The sequence below is a fragment of the Eptesicus fuscus genome, chromosome 3 (assembly GCF_027574615.1).
Source record: "Eptesicus fuscus isolate TK198812 chromosome 3, DD_ASM_mEF_20220401, whole genome shotgun sequence".
Lineage (NCBI taxonomy): Eukaryota > Metazoa > Chordata > Mammalia > Chiroptera > Vespertilionidae > Eptesicus > Eptesicus fuscus.
Window position 1 is genome coordinate 66,334,270 of NC_072475.1, and position 24,339 is coordinate 66,358,608.

The 24,339-nt window shown below is 51.8% G+C and overlaps 1 protein-coding gene across 2 annotated transcripts in view; it reads right to left on the reverse strand.

Annotated features, from left to right (window-relative positions):
* Positions 1 to 24,339, reverse strand: part of BOC (BOC cell adhesion associated, oncogene regulated) — a 73,593-nt gene that overhangs the window by 30,306 nt on the left and 18,948 nt on the right. For both annotated transcript variants that reach the window (XM_054713971.1, XM_054713969.1), the window contains exons 3-4: positions 6,820 to 6,995; positions 5,876 to 6,154 (exon numbers count right to left, since the gene is read on the reverse strand). In XM_054713971.1, coding sequence (XP_054569946.1) covers positions 5,876 to 6,154; positions 6,820 to 6,901 — 361 coding nt within the window. In that variant the 5' untranslated portion in view covers positions 6,902 to 6,995. The remainder of the gene's footprint in view (positions 1 to 5,875; positions 6,155 to 6,819; positions 6,996 to 24,339) is intronic.

Below are 24,339 nucleotides of genomic sequence, written 5' to 3' on the forward strand. Positions count from 1 at the left end.
AACCAACCCTTCATCCCAAACCAAAGGGATTCTTGGAGACATCCAAGCCAACAACAAACGTTTTCCCAATTTGCAATGAAGGGTTCCTTCTTGTTTTGTCAAGCAATCATTGGCTGGCCGAACCGGACTGGGGGAGAGGAGAGAGGTGGTGCTGGAAAAAACACTCTAAGGTGTTTCTTTCTGAATCACAAAATTGCATTCCCAAAGGCAACAGAGAGGAGAAACAGCAAGAAATGGGTGTTGGGAGTGGAGTGGGGAATAGGAGGCGCAGTGAGAAAGAGACAATCACCTGGTGGTTAGACTGGGGACCCGAGTGAACCCACCGTGGAAATACCTCACCGGAAATTAAACTCACTATGCCAGTATCTGCCCCATCCCGGCAGCTGGCCTGAGCTTCAGTCTCGTACACAGTACTAACAGGTGAGTTTAGTTGTTGAAGGTCAGAGGACTCAAAAGATTAGAAATAAAGGTGTCTCCCACACATTCTTCAAACTCAACTCCGGGTCTTCCCCAAACCCCCAACTGAATCACTGTTCATCTGAGCGCCCCCTGAGATCCGTTTACATGTCTGTGAGGCAACTCACAGGTCTGGCTTGCTCTCTGGCTCCCATGTTCTGCAGCCCATCTTCTCCATTAGACTGAGATCCTCAGCCATCGGCATTAGGTCTCACTGTGCCCTGGTGGGAATTCCAAACACTCCCCAATTCTCGGGATACCATTCCCTAAAACACCCAAATACTGAACCCGGGGTTGGAGAACGGAGGGTTTGCTGTTTCCCAAGTGGGGGTCCTGAGTCCCTATGGATTTTGGACTTCTCTGCCTCCACAATCATGGGAGCCAGTTCTTTAAACCTCTTTCTCGTCTCTTTTTCCCTGTCTCTATTTCTCTCTCTCTACGTTTATATGTAAAATTGGTTCTGCTTCTCTGTAGAACCCTGACTAAAACAGGGAAGAAGGCAGCTAGACATAACTTGAAGAAAGAAACGTCTACAGTGGTCCTTAATGGCCTGTTCTAAGCTCAGGGTCAGAGCCTAGAAGACCCCAAGGAAGTATCTGGTGGGAATCAGAGTTGCGGGGAACTGAGCTAAAGGAGACAGGGCTTCAGTTTGTGGGATTCACATTCTGGGGGCCGGGTCAGCCCAGCCTGGCTGGATGGACGCGTGGCAGTGTACAACAGAGGCCTACGCGGCACCCGTGGGCCACAGGGACGGCAGGGCAGGGACACGGCGGGCTGCGCTGACAGGCAGCCGGGAGGCGGGGCTCCAGGTTGGAGAACAGGTGTACATAGGGAGTAAAGAAAATCACAGGAAGTGGGTGAGCTCTCTCTTCCTAACAAGGCAATCCTCTCTCTTGGTTCCGGCTATGGCTGGCGCTTTGCCACCCTGGACTCCGGATTCCAAAGGGCTGTTCCCAGGATGGAGCTGGGCAGCCAGGCCCGGAGACTCCACAGGGAAACACTCCACAAGCGTGTGTTTGAATGAATAAACGCCTGGAATGTATAAAATGCTTCAAAATATTACCATCACATATTCTCTCATTTGATCCTCAAAAGAAAAAGCCATGAGAGTGAAGACGTAATATACTGTGCTCATCTCATAGCAGTGACGATGTAGATTAGGTCACTTGCTCTAAGTCACATTAACTCAAAGTGTCAGAGTTAAAATTTAAACCCAGTATCTTTTTTTCCCCATAAGACCAGTTTGGCTCTTTTATCATATTCATGAATTAAATTAAGGTAACAAAGCACCTTGTCACCTTCTGACCTTTCCTCAAAGGCACAGAGTCAGGGAGAGCGCTGCCGAAGGAGCACTCCCTCCTGTCCTGCCAGCCGCCCGCTGCTGCCGGAGGGAGGATAGCTCAGCAGTGGGTGCCCGGTCTAAGTGCTTGAAGGCCTTGATGGAGGAGCTGCAGGGAGCGACAGACCCGCTCTCAATTACACCAGCATCAGCCTAGGACGTCACATGAGCTTGAGGACTAAAATCCCTACCCAGCTACCACCTATTTATTTCCAACCTCGACTGGAAACTAGGGGTGAAAGGATAATTGGGAGAATTAAGGAATAAAAACTAGAAAAAAAGTTGAAAATGAAGAACTATGTAGGGGAATTACTTGAACGGCAGATGATTGGAGGGAAGGGACAGGAAGCGGCTGTGACATGCATGTCGGCTCTGGAGAACCGGTTGTGCGCACTGCTGTGCTGTGAGAACCCTTCTCCGGCTGAGTCGGGGCCTGGGCGGAGGACTGTGCTGTCCGTTGGCAATTCCTGCTGTCGGCTCAGGTGCACAGAGTGGGAACGTTTGAGCCACGGCAAGCGTTTGGCCCCTGGTATAAAGCTTGTGAAAAGAAATGTAAAAGGAATCAAGGATCTCAACGTCAGATGCGTGTCAAAAAGCAAGAACTAAATAAGGTGGTTTGAAGTGAGGCATTAGCAGCAAGAGAGGTTTACCACAAACAAAATGTAGGCTCGATAGGAAAAGAATTCTCTACAGAGGAGATTGGGGAGGCCCCTCCACAGAGTGAAGGCTCCGTTATCCACACGGCCAGGGCAACCTGGGGTGGAGGGTAGGAGTGCACAGGTGAGAGTCTTCAGGTGGTAACCTTCTACCTGAAGACCAGAAGCCACGTCACCAGGTCAGGATGAAGTCCAGGTGCAGCCCCCACCCCCAGCATCCGGGTAGAAGAGGTCTGGGCCAGGAAAGCTCTGCGAGTGGCCTCTCCACACCCCGCATCCTCGTGCCAGGCCCTGGCCCCGATCGTCCGAAGCTCCCAGGGATCTCCAGGAGTTCACTGAGATGCAGAAGGCAGGCTTGCCAGGTAGGCCACACAGCAAAGGCTTTGTCAGAGGATGAACATCTGGACACGCGCAGAGGAGGCCCGAGGAAAAGGAAGTCTCGGACTCTGTGGGGTGTGCGTGCGTGCACACCAGCACGCCACCGCCCAGCCTTGCAGCTAAATGCAGACTAGGCCTTTGGTCATCCCTCTACGGCTCAGCCTCCCTCGCACACCAGCCAACCAGCAAAACACAGCCCCATTCTGCTCAGGAATGTGCTTTCGGAAACTTAATCTAACTGCTGAGTCCGGGCCAAATGCCCCACGGCCTTCACCCAAAGACAGCACCCCTTTCTCCCGCCTCTCCCGCCGCCGCCTCCAAATTGGGAGGCTGCAGTCCCACTCCGCCGACTCCCTGTTCTCCAGGACACAACCCCTCCCCGCCCGTTCTCCCGGTTTCTAGAACCTCTCCGTCCTTCTAGTCAGGCCCAAACATTTCACTTCTGATTCATGTCTAAATGACAAGCCAATAGCTCTTGGCTTTCAAACAAGACTCGGTTGGCTTCTGCACAAGCCCCTTCTTCTCTCGCTGTGCCTTTTTGGGTTGCAACCAAACCCTTCCCTTTGTCCTCACTGCCAACTGCAGATCCCTTTAAGCGTTAGAGAAAGAAGTGGCCAGGAATTTTTTTTTTTTTTTAATAAAGCTATAAATTGTCTTTCCTCACACAGATACACCTTGAAGTACAAGGAGGGCTCCAAAGCAAATCTCCTCCTCTCCAGCTCTCCCCTTCTCCAAACAATGAAAGGCTCAGCCCGGCTCCTAATGAGGCCAGATGGATGGTGATGGCGTTTTTGCGCTTCACAGACATGTGCTGACCATTAGCAGAAGGACTCTCCCTCCGAGATGAGCAGCGTTATCCTCCAAAGGCACAAATGTTGCTAAAACGCACATCTTATTTGTAGGAGTGCACAACTGGGAGCAACCTGACTGGCAATGGGAAAAGGGTTCAGTGCCTCTTGGTGGATGTTCCAGGGCCGTGGGGAACGATGATCCTGCTCTGGTTGGGGTGGGGGCAGGCGAGCTAGGAAGGGGCACGAGGGACCTGCCGGAGTGATGGTACGCGGTGTGTACATGTGGGAACCGCGCCAGGCTGTCACTGAACGTTGGCGCACTCCGCGTGCTTTACCGGATGCATTTAATACTCAATAAAAGAGACAAAATAAAAACGGCCACATGGCCAATGCAAAATGCTTGTCGTACAATGTCAAGGGGAAGAGGAGAAAAGGTAGAGACCATCTGTTCGGTAGTCAACAGTGTAAGGCAGGCGGGCCACAAACTACGGCCCGCGGGCCACATGCGGGTGTTTTTGCCGTTTTGTTTTTTTACTTCAAAATAAGATATGTGCAGTGTGCATAGGAATTTGTTCATAGTTTTTTTTTAAACTATAGTCCGGCCCTCCAACGGTCTGAGGGACAGTGAACTGGCCCCCTGTTTAAAAAGTGTGAGGACCCCTGGTGTAAGGTGTGGGTCTGGAGAAACACTGGAGGGTGTGCTCCAAAACGGTAATAGGGTTGTGTGATGGGGGCTCAGGGGAAACACTGTTTTCTATATATTCCAAACTTCCTATAATGTAACTGAATTATAATTAAAAATATAAAGGAGGAGTATGATGGTAGGAGGTGAAGCTCTGACCTCAACCTTTCCTTTCATGAAGAGATGGACCCTCCGCACCCTCCCCGCCCTCACCCAAGTCTCCTGCGCCCTCCAATCACCCACAGCTCAGCTATTAGCCCAGAGCCTCCCCCCCACGCCCCCCGCCCCCGCCCCGAGGCCGGCACACAGATCCCCTGGTGCTCCTTCTGCCACAAAGTGGCTCCCAGATGCAGCCCAGGCTGGAGGGCCTGGCCCCGAGGGAGACCGGGACCCACCCTGCCTTCCTCCCTTCTGAGAAACGGGGAAGGCTGCTCCACTGTTCCCATGGAGGGCAGCCCCTCAGGGATCTGGGAGCCCGGGGGAGAGAAGGGTCTTTCCTCCTCTGCTCTCTGCTTCCCCACCCTCACCGCTCTCCTCCCAGGGTCCCCCGTGTGACCCACGGCCCCCTGGACCATCTCACCAGCAGGGTGGCGATGTGGTGACTTGGAAGCCCAAGGCGGGGCTGCCAGGGAGAAGGGGGCCCTGCTGAGCGAGCCACAGGGGAGCAAGCTCTGAAGACGTCAGTTTAAACCCAAACGCCACTAATCTCAGAGTTTCCCCGTGCCCTACACTTCAGGCTCCAGGAGGGGCGGGGGGGGGGGGGTGGTTCTTCATTAGCCCGGCTCCAGACCTGGCACGTAAGAGTGGGGGTGAGGGTGGGGGCTCTCCAGCCTTGGACGTTTAATCAGTCAAGTCTCATTTGCCACGTGTGCAGTGGACAGCATCCAGGTAAGGTGTGTGGGTGCCTGGGTCAGAGAGACCCACGTGGTGATTGCATGTCATAGCAGCAGGAAGTCCTCTCCCGGCAGCCTCCCGGGACCAAACCGTCACCCAATCTCTTCCTCTTTTCCTTTCTCTTTAGCCCCTTGTCGTGCAGTTTCCTTTCCATTGTGCGCTGCTGTTTACACTCCAGGCATTTGTAATGTGCGTGCCCCTCAGAGAGAGGCAGGTGGCCAAGAGTGGGGCGGGCAGGCTCTGTTCAGCCCACACAGAGCCCTGTCCATGCTCCAACGGCAGCCGCAGGGAGGATGGAGCTCGGAGGACGGAGGGGACAGTGAGCGGCTGGCACAACCACCTAAAACCACAGAGTGACCAAGTGGAAAGGCATGGCATGGCCCAGCCCTGGGGCCACAGAAACAGCTCATCCATGTCAGGTTCCTCTCTTTCTAGACACTCAGCCCAGACACTCACGTCCCCTGCTCGCAAAGTGGCTTCGCAGGGCACGCGGCCCCGCCCCTGGGACTGCTGGGCGGCTCCCACACGCGAGTTTACATTTCAATGATCAAGACCCCTTTATGGTAAGACTAATGACGGGGGGGTATGAATGGTGGGGGGTGAGGGCAGAGAGACCAGAGAGACTGGGAGAGAGGAGGAGGGTCGGCACCATGGCCGGGGAGCAAGGAGCAGCACTCACTGGCTAGTGTCACTGTGGCTGGCACGCTGGCCACGGCCCCTGCCGGCATCCGGGCCACACACTGGTACCGTCCCACGGTGCGGTTGCTGAGGGCGGCGATGACGAGCGTCCCGCGGGTGATGAGGACGCCGAGAGCATCATCGGAACCATTCAGTTCCCTCCCGTTCAGGCGCCAGGTGGTGCTCAACCCCGGCGGCTCCACCACGCAGCCCAGGATCACAGTTCCCCCGAGCTTCTGGACGGTGGAGGGAGGCTGCACGGTGACCTGCGGCACCTTGTCTGCAGGAAGAACAGAGGCGGCCGTGAAGTGACGCTCTTAGGGCTCCCAACAGCAGGGCCTTTGAGAAGCACCGCCCCAGGCAGCCTTTCAGAGCCGAGCAACCAGAGGGGCTGCTCTTTCTCGGAAGACTAGGGTGCCCTCCCCAGCCTGCGCTCAATCCGGAGGGCAGGATGGAGTGGCCGTGGCTGCAAAGGTGAGCACTCGGGTTCGGAGTTGGACAGACCTGAATCTGAATCCCGGTCCCACGCTTCTGAGCCATGTGACTTTGGCCTTTTTTGGGTCTCAGTTTCTTATCTGCAAAATGGGGCTAATAATACTTCTCACGGGGCTGCTGTGAAGCTCACAAACCTGTAAACTGCCTGCCATAATCTCCAAGGATAAGTGCTCAGAACAAGGCAGTTACTATTATTGTTCCTCCTCCTCTGGGACGGATCGGAAATGATTAAAATACCCAATGATAAGCCCTGCGATGTTGCTGGGATCATTTCTCATCATGTACTACTGAGCGTGTCCCTGAACCAGGGGGAATGAGTGTTCTTTGAAATCCCGAAAGAGGAAGGGCTTTTGAAAGGGCTGTGGTAGAATGTGCAGCGCCTCCATCTGGCATTAAGGGGCAAGTGTTCTTCCGAGAAGGGCAGGCTGAGAAAGGGAAGGGCAGACTCACTCAGGTCCGCGAAGCAGCCTGCTGTGGCCAAGAGGAGGCAGGCGAGTGTGACCTCCGGCCTCCTTCCGCTCTGAGTCGTCATCGTCCCACGCGGCAGGTGTGTGACAAAGGGTCCGAAGCCAACGTCCCATAAGCCACCAGTCACTCAAAGAGATTCTGCAATCCTCTGCAACACTCTGTCATGAGAGAGAGAGAGAGAGAGAGAAGGCCGTGGTGAGAAGGCCTGGGATGCCCACGTGGTAGCCGGAGCCTGCTTGGTCCCTGCACCCCCCTGCTTCCATCAGACACGCTGGACACTCCGGGTGCTGGCCTGCTGTGCTGCTGGAAGGCCCAAGAACACGCTCACGCCATTTCTCATTCAAAAGATGCTCTAAGCTATCCCCACCTGGAGCTAGAAGGCGACTGTGTGATGGTAAGAATGCGGCAGCCTTGCCCGACGCAGCTACAGCAGCAAGGACTCAGGGGCAGTGAGCACCTAGCACAGTTACCATTGCTTGCAGGAGGCCGGAGGTCTGCGGCCACGTGCCACTAGCACAGACCACGGTGGACAGCGCTGCGTCCCTACAGTGCGTCGGAGCCCCTCGTTTAGGGATGTTGGCAACTGAGTCCTAAAGTCTCAGGGACTCACCAACCCTATCCCTGTATCTCTGTGAACTCTTTTATTCTTAGAATCAACCTACCCTCCTCAGCCTGTCTGTAACTTCTAGTCCCACAACATATCAAAGTCACACATCGGCCCACGCCCCACCTTCTCTCCCCTGGTGCTGGAATTCCGGCCTTTTTATTCCCACAAAATCTGTACTCCTGAGACTGACGGACAGACCAGGCTGCCTCTCCGCCCAGAACAACATCCCTGTGGGCCCTAGCCTTCACTGCACCTCCAGCCGCCCGACCGCCTATCTCTGCTCCCAGCCACCCTCTCACCGCCTTCCTAGGACTTGAACTCCTCCCCTGCCACAGTGTTGTATCTGTAAGACTCCTGTAAGCGACAGTCCTTGAAAGACTCATCAAAATCACAGGGAGGTGGGTGTACACGCTCACACACACTTCTGTCACAGCCTAAACCACGATGTTGCTGCCACGCTTCCCACTGCTGCACTGAACACATTAGGCCAAGAAGGAAGGTGGGGGGACATCCTTGTTGGGCAGGGAGGCCCTGGAGTGAGCTCCAGAGGACAGTGAGGCAACACGCAGGCCATCGACAGTGGATGCAGCGTCCTGAATCACACACAGGTGGGAATACCAGGAGCCATTTCCGGGAGGGTGACATACACTCACAATGTTAACCCTTCTAGACCAGTTTATCTAACCAGCGACTCTTTCAAAGACTCTCCGTCACCACTGAAAGCTCAGGGAAGGAGTCACGCTCCCCGGCTGAGCGATGCGTTGTGCGCACCAGTCTGGAGCTCTGGCTGCCTGCACAGTCGGCTGCGGGAGCCGGTCCTCAGCTCTTCAACCGTTATCACTCTGGACATGGGACGAAGGCTGGGCTTCGGCTCTTGCTGTGCTAGGGGTTTGCCTAAACCTCTCCCTTCTCCAAGCTCCTTTGCCCTGGCTTTCCCCCGGCTGCTGGAGGCAAGAGGGCACATTGCTCTGCCCAGCAAGCACCTCCAGACCAGACGGAGGACCAGCGCCACACGTGTTCTGAATGTTTTCCAAGGAGGAGCTCTTCCCCTTTGCCTTCCCATCCCTCCCTTTGCCTGTGTCTCCCACATCGGAGACTTCTCCTTCGCTCTGGGAAAGGACAAGGGACATTTTCTATAAAAGGTTGGAGAGAAAAGTCTGACAGACGCTTTTCAAGAGTTTTTTCTTGACAAGATGAAATATTTTCCTCTTGGTATAGAGAGAGCTTTCGCTCTTTTTTTGGACAATCCAGTAAATCAAAGGGCCATGTTATTAGCAAAGTGAAATTAAGGACATCTGCAAAGGATGTGAATGGAGGTGGCTGGGGACAGGTGTGAGGGGGTCGGGGCGTGAGGCAGGGCTGCTGTCACTACAGGGTCCTTGCTAAGTTTTTTGCGGGAGGTATTTTTTTTTTAATCTTCATAAAAACACTATAAAGTGGAGAGTGTTATCCCCATCTTACAGGTGAGAACACTGGGTTCCAGGGGTTAGTTCACATAACTGCAGGCCTGGAATGAAACCCAGCTCTGTGCTTTCAACCACAATAGTAGCCTTTTCACACATTTTTCTTTCTTTTTTAACCCTTTGCACTCGCTTGCTTTTTTCTCGATTCCTTTATTCTAATGCTAACCGTGTCGAGTCACACTCAACATCCGAGTGCAAAAGGTTAAATATATATTTTTATTGATTTCAGAGAGGAAGGAAAGAGGGAGAGAGAGATAGAAATATCAATGATGAAAGAGAATCATTGATTGGCTGCCTCCTGTACATCCTGCACAGGAGACCGAGCCGTGGCCGGAAATCAAACCGTGACCTGCTGATTCACAGGTTGACATTAAACCACTGAGCAAAAGGCTGAGCCTTTTCACACATTTTCTATCAGTACCCTGCACCCAGTGGGTGCTTAACGGAGTTAGAATATGGGTGATGTAGAACAGGGAGGAATTTTAAGTTATTTCCAGAAAAAAATTCATACCAAAAAAGCAAGCTTTGGTGCCCTCTAGGTTTTCCAGATACTTGTTTTAATGGCCTCCTTTCCATCAAAGGAGATAACATATTTATCTAGAACACTGCATGAATTACCATTATAGGAATGTAGGGACACCCTCCAGTTTCCTCCATTCCTTAAGGGCTTTGGGGACACCTGTTCCTTCGCTGCCCCAAAGAAGGAAGAAGAATGGAAGGAAAAAAAGGGAAGGAAGGAAGAAAAGCTGGGAGGCAGAGAGGCAGGGAGACAGCAAGTGGACGCACAGTAATAAAGGGCTAAAAAGACCAGCAGACAGGAGGGCGGGAGGGCTGGCTCCCATCTGAGCCCAGGGTGGCTGCGGAGGTGTTTGGGTTGTAAAGTCCACAAAGGTTTTACTGAGGAAATCCAGCTCTGACCCCCTCCTGCTTAACAAGGACCAGCCAAACCATTCCTGTTACTTCTGCACCCTCGGTAATTTATCAGGTTCAAACTGGAAACAGACCCCACTGCCGCCGCCCGCCACCAGCCGGCTTTTAAAAGCAGCAAGGAGAAAAGAATGCCGCTGGGGAGGGAGAGGGTGAGAGGAAGCAGGTACCCAGAGGAGCAGGAAGGAGTTAACTCATTAATCCCCACACCACCTTATGAGCAGGTACCATTTAATGACCCCAAAGCAGGGCACTGTGAGGTTTCCTTCACGCAAGAGCAGAACTGTGACAAACACATGGGGCCGGGCAGGGGTCCCTGTAACCACGATGCATCTTATTTAACAGCTGGGAAACGGGGTGACTTCCTGAACCAGGATACCTGGTGAGAGTGGTCTAGAAAGATAATTCCGAAGAGGCAGATTTCTGAGCACTTTGCTTTAATGAGTGAAAGAAGGCAAGAAGGTTAATTGGAGTACCATCTGCAGAGTAACTCTGCCCCACTGTGAAATGATCAAGGCACAACTTCAAAGTTGGGTGAAGGCAACAGTAAGGCCTGGTATTTTTCTCAGCAAAACAATGTCTGTCTAGATCCTAATTTTCTACGCAATTTCTCAGAAAAAAGAGGAGAGACCAAGATAAGAATCAAAAAGCAGAGAGAAAGGAAAATGAATTCTTGTCATGAATTCCTCACTGAGGTTTAAGCAGTTGCTTTTTAAAGGGGCATTTGGACACGAAACATAAAATAAGTCTGAGAAGTTTAACTGCTGACATACGTGTTCCCACTAATACAAGCTCCTCCGAGCAGATGTTTTTGAACTTTCTAAAAACAACAACAGAATACACTTCTGAGGTTGAGAACGAGCATGAGAAATTATAGCCTCAGCATTTATTTTGCAAGAAAATCACAAGCAACTGAGAGCTGATCATGGGCAGGAGGTGGCCAGCTCCAACTTCCCCAGAGGGTGGCTGGCTGGCCGGAGTGGGAGGGAGACCGCAGCGCAGGGGCCACATGTCACCCCAGGTCACCCGGGCCATGCCGCTCTCTCAGAAAGGGGGAGCTCCGTGGCCAACACACAAAACACGGCTTTGGATGGCCCGTGACCTATAGCCAAGAAGAGCTGAAACATTCAGTGGCAAGAAACAGATCTGACACAATTTTGTTCCGTTGTGTTTTTTTTTTTTTGGGGGGGGGGGGGGGGGGGGGCGCTAGCATCATAAGAAAAGAAACATTTCTAAGCCCAGATTACATTTTTTGCTTGTTCCCAACTCCCCAAAGTGGGGAATTCGCCTTCCCCACTACCTTGGAAGGCAGAGAGGTTTCCTCCCAGATGGTGATGCTAAGTGGCAGCGTGACTGCTGAGTGCTGGCGGCCCCACTCCCCCCCCACCCCCACCCTCTGCCTCAAGAAAGGGGGGGTGGTCCTGCACACAGGAGTGGCATTGGGGGAAATACTGGGGAAATGAGTGAATTCTCAGAGGGCTGGCCATGTGAGTTTAGATAGACTTAGGAGAAGGATTTAAAAAGTCATTTTTACTGCTCCGCCGGCATGGCTCAGTGGTTGAGCGTTGACCTATGAACCAGGAGGTCGCGGTTCAATTTCCGGTCAGGGCACATGCCCGGGTTGCAGGCTCGGTCCCCCGTGTGGGGCGTGCAGGAGGCAGCAGATCAGCGATTCTCTCTCATCAATGAGTTTCTATCTCTCTCTCTCTCTCTCCCTGTCCCTTCCACTCTGAAATCAATAAAAATGTATTTTTTTAAAAGTCATTTTACTTAAAAAATTGTACCCACAGACCTAATTAAAGGGAAACATTCTAAATTAGGAGGGACTCCCAGAGAAAACAGTCATGGCTAATGGGTGTTGAGTGTTCTCAGGAAAGAGTGCTTTGCAGAAGGTGTCCCAGCTGGTTAGGAAGGAGACACCGGGGTACAAGTCAGGTCTCCCTCTGGGCCAGCGCTCTTCCCACTATCCTGTCACTGCCTCCTGGGGTCGGGTTAACCAACTGCTAGAACTGCTTTTAAAACTCAGCTTACAGTGTTTCTGGACTTACTTTCTTATGCCTAAGAATAATGTTAGCTGGATCATTACCTGCCACAGTAACTATCTGTGTGGTCACTGCCATTCTTTTACCATTTACACCCTAATCTAGAACAAGCTCTCGTCGCTCCTTCCACAAACTCCTCCAACGGCATGTTCTGCATTGATGAAGACGCTCTGCATCTGTGCTGTGCAAAATGCTAGGGAGCCACTAGCCACTTGCGGCTAGGAAATCCCTCAACTACAGCTAATGTGACTGAGGAATGGTATTTTAACCCTTTGCACTCGCTTGCTTTTTCTCGATTCCTTTATTCTACTGCTAACCGTGTCGAGTCACACTCGACATCCGAGTGCAAAAGGTTAAGTTTTAAGTGGCCACATAAGGCTAGTGGTCACCCCTGGGTCTAGTTCTCTAGCTCTTACCTGCCTTGCTCCAGAAGTGACACAGGACATGTTCACTTACCTTGGACAGCACAGTTCTAGACTGGTCCCTAAATCATCTACCCAGACATCTCTGATGTCAAACAGGGGAGAATAACAACTGTTTTTAGGTTCTTAATCTGAGCCAGCCTTCATACGTCTAGCTTATTCCTTATCCAAATTTTGTGAGTCTCCTATTTAAAAACGGTGTATTTTGATTTTATTATTGGGAAAGAAAAAGTATTACTGCAATCTACTACATATAAGACAAGTACGCAAGGCACGGTAATAGAAGGTGGATTTAGCCAGCGAGCTCAGCCGACATCCCTAAGCGCCTCATTTCCAGCCTCCTCTGCCGCGAGCCCAGGGCCCTGTGACCGGTGCTGGCCAATGAAGTGTAAGGGAACGTGTCACGTGTCACTTCCAGACCAAGGCAGTTAGGAGCTGGAGAACTAGAGGGCGGCTTCCAAGTCTCCCTTCTCCTGTCCCAGGGCCACAGGTCACAGGTTTCAGAGGGCTCGGCCACGGGATGGGAGAAGGCAGCGTAATCTTTTGTTGCACAAAACCTCTAAAGTTTTGGGATTACTCCCATGTAGCATCTTTACTATCTTCACTGATCACCACAAAGGGGAAATAGCAAATGAGAGCAGAGGGAGGAGCGCGTTTTCAAGTTCGAGTTCTCAGGAAAGGTTTTCTGGACCCAGGGTTTGCAACGGGGCCTTCTGGAATACGCAGGCGCAGGCGTGAGGAGCCGGATGGCGCTGCAGGAAGGTGACGTGGTCCGGTGGGAATGCAGGTGCTGGGGGGGGAGGTGCACCGAGCAGTTTGGCTGCTTGTCTTGAACAGTGGTCTCCAGATTTCCTGATCTTGCTCCCGTGAGTAAAATAGTCTGGGCAGATATCCCTTATGCATGCACATCTATTTATACATCAGAGGCAGGTACTGCTGAACTCAAGTGTAAAAGAGAGGAGGTAAAAGTGAAACCGTATTTTAATGACTTGTTAATCATGGTTGTTTTATAACATCATTAAGCTGACACTGCATGCCTATTTAGGCCTAGGCTCATCACTAATAACATGGATGTAATCTCTTTCAAACGCTCAGCGTGAATGCTAATTATTTGGTGACTTCTCATCAGAAGTGATTCCATTACCACTGTTTTTGCTTCCTAACGTGGCTTGAAAAGGGACGGCCCTGCCATCCCCTCCTGTTTGCCTGCGCTTGGATTATCAGCGTGCTCTGCAACCCAGCCTCTTTAAGCCACTTGTCCTTTTGTGAGAGTTAGTTTAGCTAAAACTAAGTAATCTCATCTGTAAATCCACTTAACGGAGCACAGGAAAAGTGAGGAGTGCATGAACGGGCAGCGAGGTCCCCACTGCCGGCCTCCGTGCGTGGAGGTCTCCTGGCACTGTTTGCCCGACACGCGGGCTGAAGGTACCATGTCCATCCCGATATTAAACATCAGGAGAGTTTGGTTTCTTTCCTGTGCCTTTTTGAGATGGAAACAAACATTAAGAGCCGCTACTATGTTCTTCCAGGGTGGAATTTCTTGTATTTCCCCGTCAGCAGCTTGCAGCCCACTTTGGAGACTATTCTAGAAGAATGACAGGAGGCGAGGGAGGACTATGAGGTTGGGTCAGGCTGTGGAAGAGGAGGAAAAGGAGCTTGAACTCAATACCATAGGACCGTGGTCGGCAAACTGCGGCTCTCGAGCCACATGCAGCTCTTTGGCCCCTTGAGTGTGGCTCTTCCACAAAATACCACGGCCTGGGCGAGTCTATTTTGAAGAAGTGGCGTTAGAAGAAGTTTAAGTTTAAAAAACTTGGCTCTCAAAAGAAATTTCAATTGTTGTACTGTTGATATTTGGCTCTGTTGACTAATGAGTTTGCCGACCACTGCCATAGGAGATGGGAACCATGGATGGTTTTTGAGAAGGGAATATATGATCAAGGTGACAATAGTAAAACCTGGGCTTCTCATGCTCACTGCGGCCAATATTGATAACCAGCTGCTGACAAACATGGACAGGGCCTATTTCCACTCAGGTGGGGGCGGGGGGGGGGGGTTTGCCATCCAGGCAAGGGGAGGGGGGGCCCTGGCATAGACTCCGGCCCGGAGGATCCCCCACAGAGAGAAGTGCCCTCTGCCTCCAGTGAAGGGAAGGTCTGCTCTCTTGGACAAGTCGAATTTTCCCCACCTCAGCCACTTGAGGAAGAAGTTACCGGGGAGTCTCATTTCTTTGTCACACATACCCCTTCCTGAAAATAGCCTTATTTCTTTACAGAGATTTTTTTAAAAATCTACTGCGTGGAGCGGGGGGGCAGACACAAACCTTTATTGCTAAATGGAAAAAAAGAGAGAAAAGGAAAACCATTTCCTTTCTTCTACACCCCTTCTCAACCCCCCACCCTATTCCATATAAATTCAATTTGACAACCCTGCTAATTGGATAAACGCAGCTCCTGCTCTCCTAGAAGGCATTCCCTTTGCTTTCTGTTTTTTTGTTTTTGGAGGGCTCAAAACAGGGCGATTGTGCTGTTCTTTAACACGAATTCCATCTGCTTTATTTCTCCCTCCATTCACCCTGCTCTTGAATATGTATGAAGCCTTCCCTGCTGCTGTCCCCTTCCCACCCCACCTCCACCCCTTCCCCTCAGCCTCCCTCTCCCCGCCCGGCCCAGCCCCCTCTCCCCTTCCCTCAGAGCCGGACAAAAACCTTCCAAATGGCCCCCCTCCTTGCTTTAGATAAACACAGGCAGTGTCAAGTGTGAGGAGTAGGGGGAGGTGGGACGGGGGTTCAACTGCCAGTCAAGCCCCTGGCCTTCAATGGGGCCCAGGGGCCTACCCTAATCTGCTGCATGCTTGCCATATGGGGGCTGTGTTGCCCCGGGAAACACTAACAGGCAGAACGGAGCTTAATAGAGTCCATATTCATTGTAATGCAGTGAGCTCGCTCAGGCACCACTGCCCCTTCGGCCCGGTTTCATTCTTCTGTTTCCCTCTTTCTTTCTGTTTTTCCTCCCTTTTTCTTTCTTGCTTCCTTTCAAAAGGACCCAGGACCGAAGAGAGCAGTAACCTGGAGAGGCCTGGGCCCGCAGGAAGGCGGAGTTGGGGGTTAGGAGTGAGGAAGGGGATGGTGGTGCTGGGCTGGGGGTTGAAGCTGGTGGGGAGAGGCGAGAAGGGGGAGCTCCCAGGAGAGCAGAGTGGAGTGTGCATCGGCTCAGGGGATGGAGCGTGTGGCTCTGAACGTGTGTGCACGTGTAAGAGTGTGGCAGGTGGGTACGGGCCCAAACCTGAGCTCCAACCTTCGTATTTACTCAGCCACCTGTGCCTGGGCAACCCAACACCATCTCGAGTCCCAGTCAAGGGAAGGTCACAAAAGCCAGTGACCACCCCGCCCCCCACCCCCAGGGGTCAGGCCAGTGGCCCTGAAGTCACAGGTGTCGCGATGGGATGAAACCACGTTAGAAATAAACGTCCAGGCTGGGCCCTGTCCTCCTCTGGCTGAGCTGGAGTGGAGGAAGGTGTGCCAGCTGTGGTTGACAGCTGTGGTGCGCCACGGCCACACCGAGGGCAAAGGGCCTCTGCTCTGAGCGGGCTGCCCAGCAGACGAAGCCTCGTCAGGAGCGTATCTGCCGGAAGTGAGACCCGGGGCTCCCCGAGGTCAGAGGGATCTTTCCCCGGGGCTCAAAAGGGAAAGAGGGCAGAAAACGTGGGAAGGGAACGGAGCCCTTTTCTCCCAACGTCTCAGAAAGAGTAAAATTGGTAACCGAGATACTAAGGAATTCCTCAGAGAACGGAGAGTCCGTTCCCTACGTTGTGAAACAAAGCTATTCGTTCCGTTCTGTGACGGTGTGAAAATCACAAACTTAAAATCAAGAGAGAAAACAAAAGCTACCACAGCTGAAGTGTTACCCCCAGGGTGTGGAGCACATAGGAAGAGCTCAGCAAGTGGTGTTTGGACAAATCGTACACATACATGCTCCTGCAGTTTCACCACTGCCGGCCAGGAGCCTGCAACTCCCCCTGACTGCCAGCTGCTGCCGGGGTTCAGATGGGTGGCAGAGGCTTTAGCAGAAAGACAGTGCCCCGCCTCGGTGACGCCAGTGTCTGTCACAGGGGCCTTTTGTTATCCGCCTTGTCCTAGGCCAGTGATGGCGAACCTCTGACACGCGTGTCAGTGCCATTTCTGATGACACGCGGCCGCTGAGGCGGCCGCATGCCGAGGATGAAACATTTATGTTATTTAAACTATAAATATCGCGAAATAATGTTTTTTCCTCAAAGGGACACACTACCCGAGTTATGCTCAGTTTTTTGGCGAAGTTTGAAACACCAAGCTCAAAAGGTTGCCCATCACTGTCCTAGGCCAAAGCCAGGCAGCCCAGGTCGGATGAACCCGCTCAAACCAAGCAGATCCTGTGCTTGCTGTGGTTGGTTTTCTGCCCTCCAAACTGGATACATTCCACCTCCTTGGCCTTAACCTCACTGGGATGCATCATAAATCCGTGGTTTCCTAAGTTCAACCCAAGGGGAACCCACTGTAGGTGAGTATACGAAAGTTCTTGTAATGTTTCTTTGCTTCTATTTTTCATCTTGATTTTTAGGGCCCTATACCCAACCAACCCTGCAGGAGATGGTGGCATGGCTTCTCCAGAGCCAGGTGCAATTTCAATTCCTGGCTCTGAAACCTAAATAGCATGTGGTTATCTGAAATGCCACCCAGAAACCCGCCTCAGCACCATCTCCACCGACATCGTTAGGGACCCACAAAAGCAGCAATGCCTGCTCCCCGAGAGCTCCAAACCGGAGAAGACATACACCTGAGCAGGGTCCGACAGGGCTGGCAGCGCTGAGCCTCCCTGCAGAAGACGCCTTCCCGTCCTCCTCCTCCTTCTCCTCCAACGTCTTCCTTTCTGTGGAGTCTATTCCCAGCTGTTTCGACCCCAGCATGCTGCATGTGTCGTGTCACAGAGGAGTGCCCCACAGGAGCAAGCGGGGACACCTGGAGCTCTGCTGCCAGCACAGCCCAGCTCTTCCCAGCCTGCCCTGCAGCGAGCACTCGGTCGGCAATCTTACCTCCGAGGTGCACCACGTGGGTGAGAGCCAGGATGGCTAACTCTTAAAGAAGCAGGGACAGCTACTCTGGTCTAGACCAAATGCCTGCCTTTCATTTCACTGCTGAGAATACCCACTAATGACCTGCTTATAAAAACATATACATGAACTCATCTATACTCTTGTCGTCCCTAAAACCATGCTGATAATCACCTCCCACTCAGCTGCCCACACTGTCTCAACCCTGTCTCCTGGCTCCCCGCCCCCCCTCCACCCCCCCGCCCCCGCCTCGCCATACCCCACCCCAGGATCTGGTTAGTCGCGTGGTCGCTGACTCTGGTGTCAGCAGCCAGAGAGACACAACGCAATGCAAAATCTACACATATCATTTAAAAATGTCTAGAAGCCACATTTAAAACACAAGTGAAAATAATTTTTAATATATTTTAACACAATACATCTAAAATATTATCATCTCAACATGTAATCAATACTAAAATTATTAGTGAGGGCCTCTTACATTTTGTTTTATACTAAGTCTTCTAAGTGTAGTGTTTACATTTACTACACATCCCAGTTCAGACTAGCCGCATTTCAGGTGCTCGCGGCTAGTGTACTGGACAGTGTAGGTCCAGGGACCTCAAACTGGCTCCCTGTCTCTCTCTTCTCCCCATCTACTCAGCCTCCACATTGCCACCTACCTTCTTTCTAGAATATCAAGCACAACCAAACAGTAAAAATTGTAAGTGGGCAGCTACCATTCACTGAGCAAGCAGGGTATAATGCACAATTCAGCTCACTTGAGGGAGTTCTCACAATGGCCCTGTAAGGTAGGCACATGATCAACCCATTCTATAAATGAGGACATGAAAGCCCAGGGTGACTAGTTTGTCTAAGATCACACGGAGCCAGGATTTGAACCAGGTCCACTTGACTTTAAACCCCTTGTCTTTTCACTCTAGCATACTTCTTTAAGAAAATTATGGCATAATAATTGAACCATTAAGCAGCCATTAAAAATGCTAATCATAAAGATCAAGTGGCAACATGAAAAATGTTTAAAAGATGTTAAGGAAAAAAACCCATAGATCTCATTTTGTAAAAAGGAGGTAAGCAGCTGAGTGAGACCTAGTAAGGAATATGAAACAAATAAAAGCAGTGGGTTTTAAAATGTGAAAGAATTATGATTTCCCCCCTTTTGAGATCAGTTAAGAACAAACAAGCAAATAAGCTAACAGACCCCCTTCGATTACTCCTCATCTGAGTATGAATAAATAAAGTTCTAACTCCTTCCCACAACCCTCCAGGTTCTTTGTAACTGGCTGCAGTCCACCTTCCCCAGGTCTTCTTCCCCAAAGCCCTCAAATCTGGGCACACGGCATTTTCACGCCTTCTCTTCCTTCTACCAGGACCATCTTCTCCTCCTTCGCCCTCCATCCCATCAGAGGAACTCTGATGCTCCCGGGACTGCTCCTCACGCCAGTTTCCACAGCACCTTGCAGACCTCCCACAACATGTCCACAGTGACTGACGGATCTGACCACGTGTCCGTAATGGGCCTCTTATCTCTTCCCTCTTACCCCCACTATGAACTTCCTGAAGGCAAGGATGTGTCATCCTAGCACCTCCAAAAGCCTTGGCACATCCTGGGGGCTCAGTGTCTGCTGAACAGAAGGGTTTGTTCATATTAGAAATTCAGGGTTCAGAAGAAATGTTAACCTGAACCATGGACATACAGGAGGGACACATTGTTATCAGTGGAGGGCCTGGGGGAGGGGGTTTCCTAGAAGGAATTGACTGTAACTGTGGCTTTTATTTTTCAAAACCAAATGGCCCCTTGATCAGTATAGGCAGCCTAGGAGGGAGGGGCTGAACGGCCTGAGGGAGGTCAGTGTCCCTGCAGGTGATCCTACGGTTTGGGGTTTCACTCAAGGACCTTTTTGGTTTTCCTTCTTACGTCTTCTCCCAGAACAAACATCCAACTACGCTTGAGACTTGGGGCTTCCTGCAGCCCCTGGACTGGAGGCAATCTAATCTAGGATTATACCATGATTAGGTTATCGCCTGGCCAGCGTGGACCTGCGCTTTCGGCCAGGGTGGGAGGAGGCAAGTAGAGAAGGTAGGAGAAGGAGAAATAAGAAAGCTGCTGAGAGAGAGAGAGAGAGAGAGAGAGAGAGAGAGAGCGCGCGCGAGCGAGCGCACAGGGGGAGGGTAGGAGGGAGGAGAGCAGAGAGCTCCTCCTGTGCCAAGCCCAGTGCTAGGGGCTTCCCCGACATTGTCACTTTCATCTTCACAGCCCAGGGAGCGTTACTGTCCCACTTTACAGATGGGGAAAGAGATGATCAAAACCCTCCTTGATGCTTCATCACACAAGGATTTTAGGACACATTTCAAATTTTTGTTATAGACATAGTCCTCTACTGAGTGACAGTGTTGGAACTCAGCAGGATCGGGAGCCTTGGGTTTGGACACGAGCTCCACCCGGGATAGGAGGTGGCTTTGGGCAAGTCCCTGAATCTCGGCGTCTCAGTTTACTCTGTGAAATGAGAATGATTCACCTGTTCTGCAGAGCTGCTTAAAAGAGTTAATACGATTACACGTGAAAGCAGCCTGGCCCACAGCAGTGATGCAATTTGGGGAAACAGGTGTCATGGACCTTGACTATGAGCCGTTCACCTGAGGTCTAATGTCATACGGGGCACTGCCACCTGGTGTGCTTTTAATGTCCCTTAAGACAAGGGCACGTTGCATTTTAACAGCTCCAGACACGTATGATATCATCTCTTTGCTCACTGTTCCTTATAAACTGTACAAAATTAAGCAGTGGCCTGGTTCTGTTGCCTTACACACATGCATCAAAAGTTCAAGAAATATTTGTTGAAAGAAAGCAGGAACACCTACATTTTACAGACCCTCACAGTAGCCCGGGGACAGGTCTCTGGAGAGCGCTACAGTGTCCCCAAGCTTGTGGCAAGACTCAGTCTCTAGCCTCTCAATTTCCATCCCAAACTAGTCAACATTTATATCACTTAAGCTAATAACCTCTCCCCACCATCAACCCCCATCCCGTTTATGCCCTCTCCACACTCATTTGATGATGACGATGATAATCATAATTTCTCCATATTGCCTCTACTTGTTTGGAGAGAAAGAGGAACGATCCCATCAAGCAGTAGGTCATCTGGGACAAGAAGTTATGAAGTGTTTATAGAAAGGAAAACAAAGCCCAATCCGTCCCTGACCCCCACTCCCAGCCCGGAAAGGAGCTCACCTCCGACTTCATCAGTGAAGGTGCAAAGCCGCATCCAATCCACCTGCTCTTTCCCACCCACCTGTTTCCAATTACAGCCTCTGGCCAGGGCTACCTCCAACAGGTACACAATGAAGTAAAATGGTAACAGAGACGGCAAAGAAAACGGAGCACCCACTTCCGGGCACCCTGGTGCTCACAGTTAACAAAAGGTCCAATGCAAAAGGAATTCATTCGAGTGGGTAGACAGCACAGATAAGGTGCAAAACCACACCTGACCCAGGGCCTGAGCAGCACCTCAGGCAGATGCCAACAGCTGCAAGCCCTGTCTCTTAGGACGAAGGAAACCGATCCCACTCGTGATCCCTGCGTGAACACAGCCTGACTATCCTAGGCAGGCTCGGGGAGAGGAAGGGTGGACTCGGACCACCTGCCAGAGCCCACTGAAAGCAAAGGGAAGAAGCAGGTGTATTAGCCCAGGTAGCCAGGATCTGGGTATGTCACATCCACACAACCAAAGGGGAGGCGTTTCCCCCAGATCATCCACGCTCGGTACAGAGGGTGGTGGGGACGTAGTGGAAGTCTAGGCACAGTTTCCCATCCTTGAGGAACTTGGAACCTAGTCGACGTGCGGCTCTGACACACCTTCCTATTACACCGAAATTAAAATGCGGCGTGGCCTCGAGAAAAGATCAAAGTCAAAGATAAACTGCAGGTCTTACCAAGTACAGGCAAGGAACCAGAGCACGAGCGAAGGCATCAGAGGAATGACAAAATAAGCGTGTCACACACTGGGGCACGCTCACAGGGGCACACGCCGCTCGGCGCAGGCCAATCCTCCAACGTAGCCCTGTCAAAAGTCCTAAAAGTATCCTCCTATCACCCGGGTCCCTCCCTGGCTAAGTCCTGGAAGACGCAGCCAAGAACATCAGGGAAGGCAGGAAAAAGGCAGCCGTGAACAGGAGCCTCTGAGGACCTCCCGGGCCTCCGCTCTGTCACTGTCACTTCTCACTATACAGTAACTTATTAACAAGTCTCTCTCCTGGTGACCAATGAATGTTTGCTAAGCTGTGAAGACCTACCTCCAATATCATTTCCCCGCCGAGCCCTATCTGGTGCTGGAAGTCTGGGTGGCTCCCACGGCAAAGCAGAACGTGAGCAGAAGGCGATGTGTCTGCCCGCTCCTTCCTGTCTCCCTCCGGGATCTGGCTTGGGTTCTCCCTCAGGGGAGGAGGCAGGAGGACACAGCTCTCCCCTGCTGGAGCATCCAAGCAGGGGTGGCGGGGAAGGAGTGCGGAGAGGTGGGCGCCGAGCAAACTTGCTCTGTCCCACAGGCAGTCCCACACCTGCTCTCTGCGAGGCAGCGGTTAGGGGCCAGCTCTGTCCCCCCCACACCCTCCCCCACGGGAGTCCCGCCCGCCCCCCGGGGACGCACCATCACAGGAATTATTCACAGTTGGCCGAACTGGTAGGCCAAGGGCTGCAGGGATTGGGAACTGCGATGATCTTATTCACAAGGGCATCGTTAGCCCTAACACACAGTTCTCAGCGAATTCCTGTTGAGTGAACAAATAAGGACCTGAGACACAAAGGTGAAAGGTCATGGCAGAGAGGCGCCAAGTGGGAGCTGTAGTCATAAAGTAAGAAAGGGAGCTTTTTCTTAGTCCAAGTTGGGCATTTAGGATGCTTTGAGGGTTAAAAGACTGACTTTGCCGTCCTCTGCTGGGTCACAAAATGACCACCAACTCCAATTTAGCTGTCCCCTGTGGTCCTTTGCTATGCCCCTTCCTCATGATGATTAAGCTGCCCATGGCACCAGGCCCACACCCTCACCCTCCACAGGGCTCAAAACCCGTCTCAGGTGCTGGGACCCAGAATGGATGGAGATCAGGCTGCTGCTGCTTGCCTGTCTGGTTCTGGGGCTCATTCCAATGTCGGGCAAAACTGCCTCTAACCCCAGCACGCCAGCAGCACACAGGCTCATGCATGCGGGCAGGAAATCTGAAGCATGCAAGTGAACAGCTAAGCCTTGGGGTGACATGACTGAGTTGCCGAAGAAGGCAGCCCAGGAGCTGGTAGCATGACCGTGCTGCAGGGAGCATACCTCCTCCTGGACTTTCCTGCCAGCAAGAAACCTCACCCGGGACTTCTGGAGCTCCCCCACGGACACAGGACAACACAGCCCACCTCACAGGGGTGTCGAAGGAAAACAGATTCCATTAGTCAACGTCCAGAGTGATGGCGGGCACAAAGCAGCTGTTCAATGAAGGACAGCCGTGCGTCTCACTTGAATAGCCCCCTTCTTCAGGGTTACTTTTAGGAGCACCCCGTATTTTCATTAGTCTGATCCTTATTGCAGATTTATTCCTGGTATTCCAACAAAGGAGGTTAGAGAATAGGTGATACCTCCGGGGCCAGACACCCCGCCTGGGCCTTCCAGGCTTCCTGCTCTGGGCCTCACTGCCTCTAGGACACAGACACGCACACGTGCAGGCCTACGTGTGCTCACGGCAACCCGCCCCAGCTCCAGCTGGTGAGTGTGCTCGAGAATCATGACAGTTTACTTTCTTTCCCATCTGACCTCATACAAACACACTTTCTTCACCACCTCCCTGACCCCTAAATATACACATTCCGTCCCCCACCCACCCTCAATCTTTCTCAATTACAAAGCTCTTTTAAACCAACTAAAACTTAAAATAAATACCAGTTTGGAAGCCTGAAGCATGCTCCAGTCCGTCTGTCAGCCTCTGCCTTCTGCTGGAAGCCCCCAACTCCTGTTAGCTCTCCCCGACTTGTGAAGCGCAGTGGCCTGGGTGCACGGCGGGCACACGCAGAGAAAACAAACACGTGGATGCTTGCCAGCACCTCTATTTATAGCAGGAGCAAAGTGTGGGGAACGGGACAGGCTGAGGAGGGAGGGTCAGGAGCAGAGGGGCGGGATAATTCTACCCCAGCTCCACCAGCTGCAGAGGGTCCCCTGCTGAGGGTCTGCCTTTCCCAGGTGCAACCCATCCAGCCTATGACTAACGCCAGAACGGTGCTGCAGGGAAGCGCGTCTCTGAGTGCAGAGAGCCTGTTATCTTGCTCATTATTGTAGCCCCAGCATCTGTCACATCACAGTGCTTGGCACATAGTAGGACTGTAGTAAGTATCTGTTGATTAAATGAATACATGAGCTTTTTATTCCCCCTGCCTACCCTACAAGGCTATAGATGGAGGTGGAAGGGAGGTGAGTGAGGAATGCCTAACAGTGGTTCTAGCCTGGCCTGTGTGCCTCAGTGGTTGAGCATTGACCTATGAACCGAGAGGTCCCCAGTTCGATTCCCTGTCAGGGAACATGCCAGGGTTGCAGGCTCAATCCCCAGTGGGAGGTGTGCAGGAGGCAGCTGGCCAATGTCTCTCTCTCTCTATTTCTATCTCTATCCCTCTCTCTTCCTCTCTCTCTAGAAAAATCAATAAAAGCATAGTTTAAAAAGGAATGCTTCTAAAAGCCTACAGGATGTTAAAATGTGCTAACAAAAAACAGTTACAGGAAATGCAATGCTAAGAAAAGCTAATTAGATTTTTTTTCACTGCAGGCCTTTTCAGAGCCTTTAAAATGCGGTTTTGCATCATGAATCACCAAGAGGGGGGCAGCGTATGCACTGAAGCCTGAACTCACTTAACCACAGGCCTGGGCCTACTTGACCACAGGCCTGGACTTACTTGACCACACTGCTCTTTTCTCCCCGAGTACCAT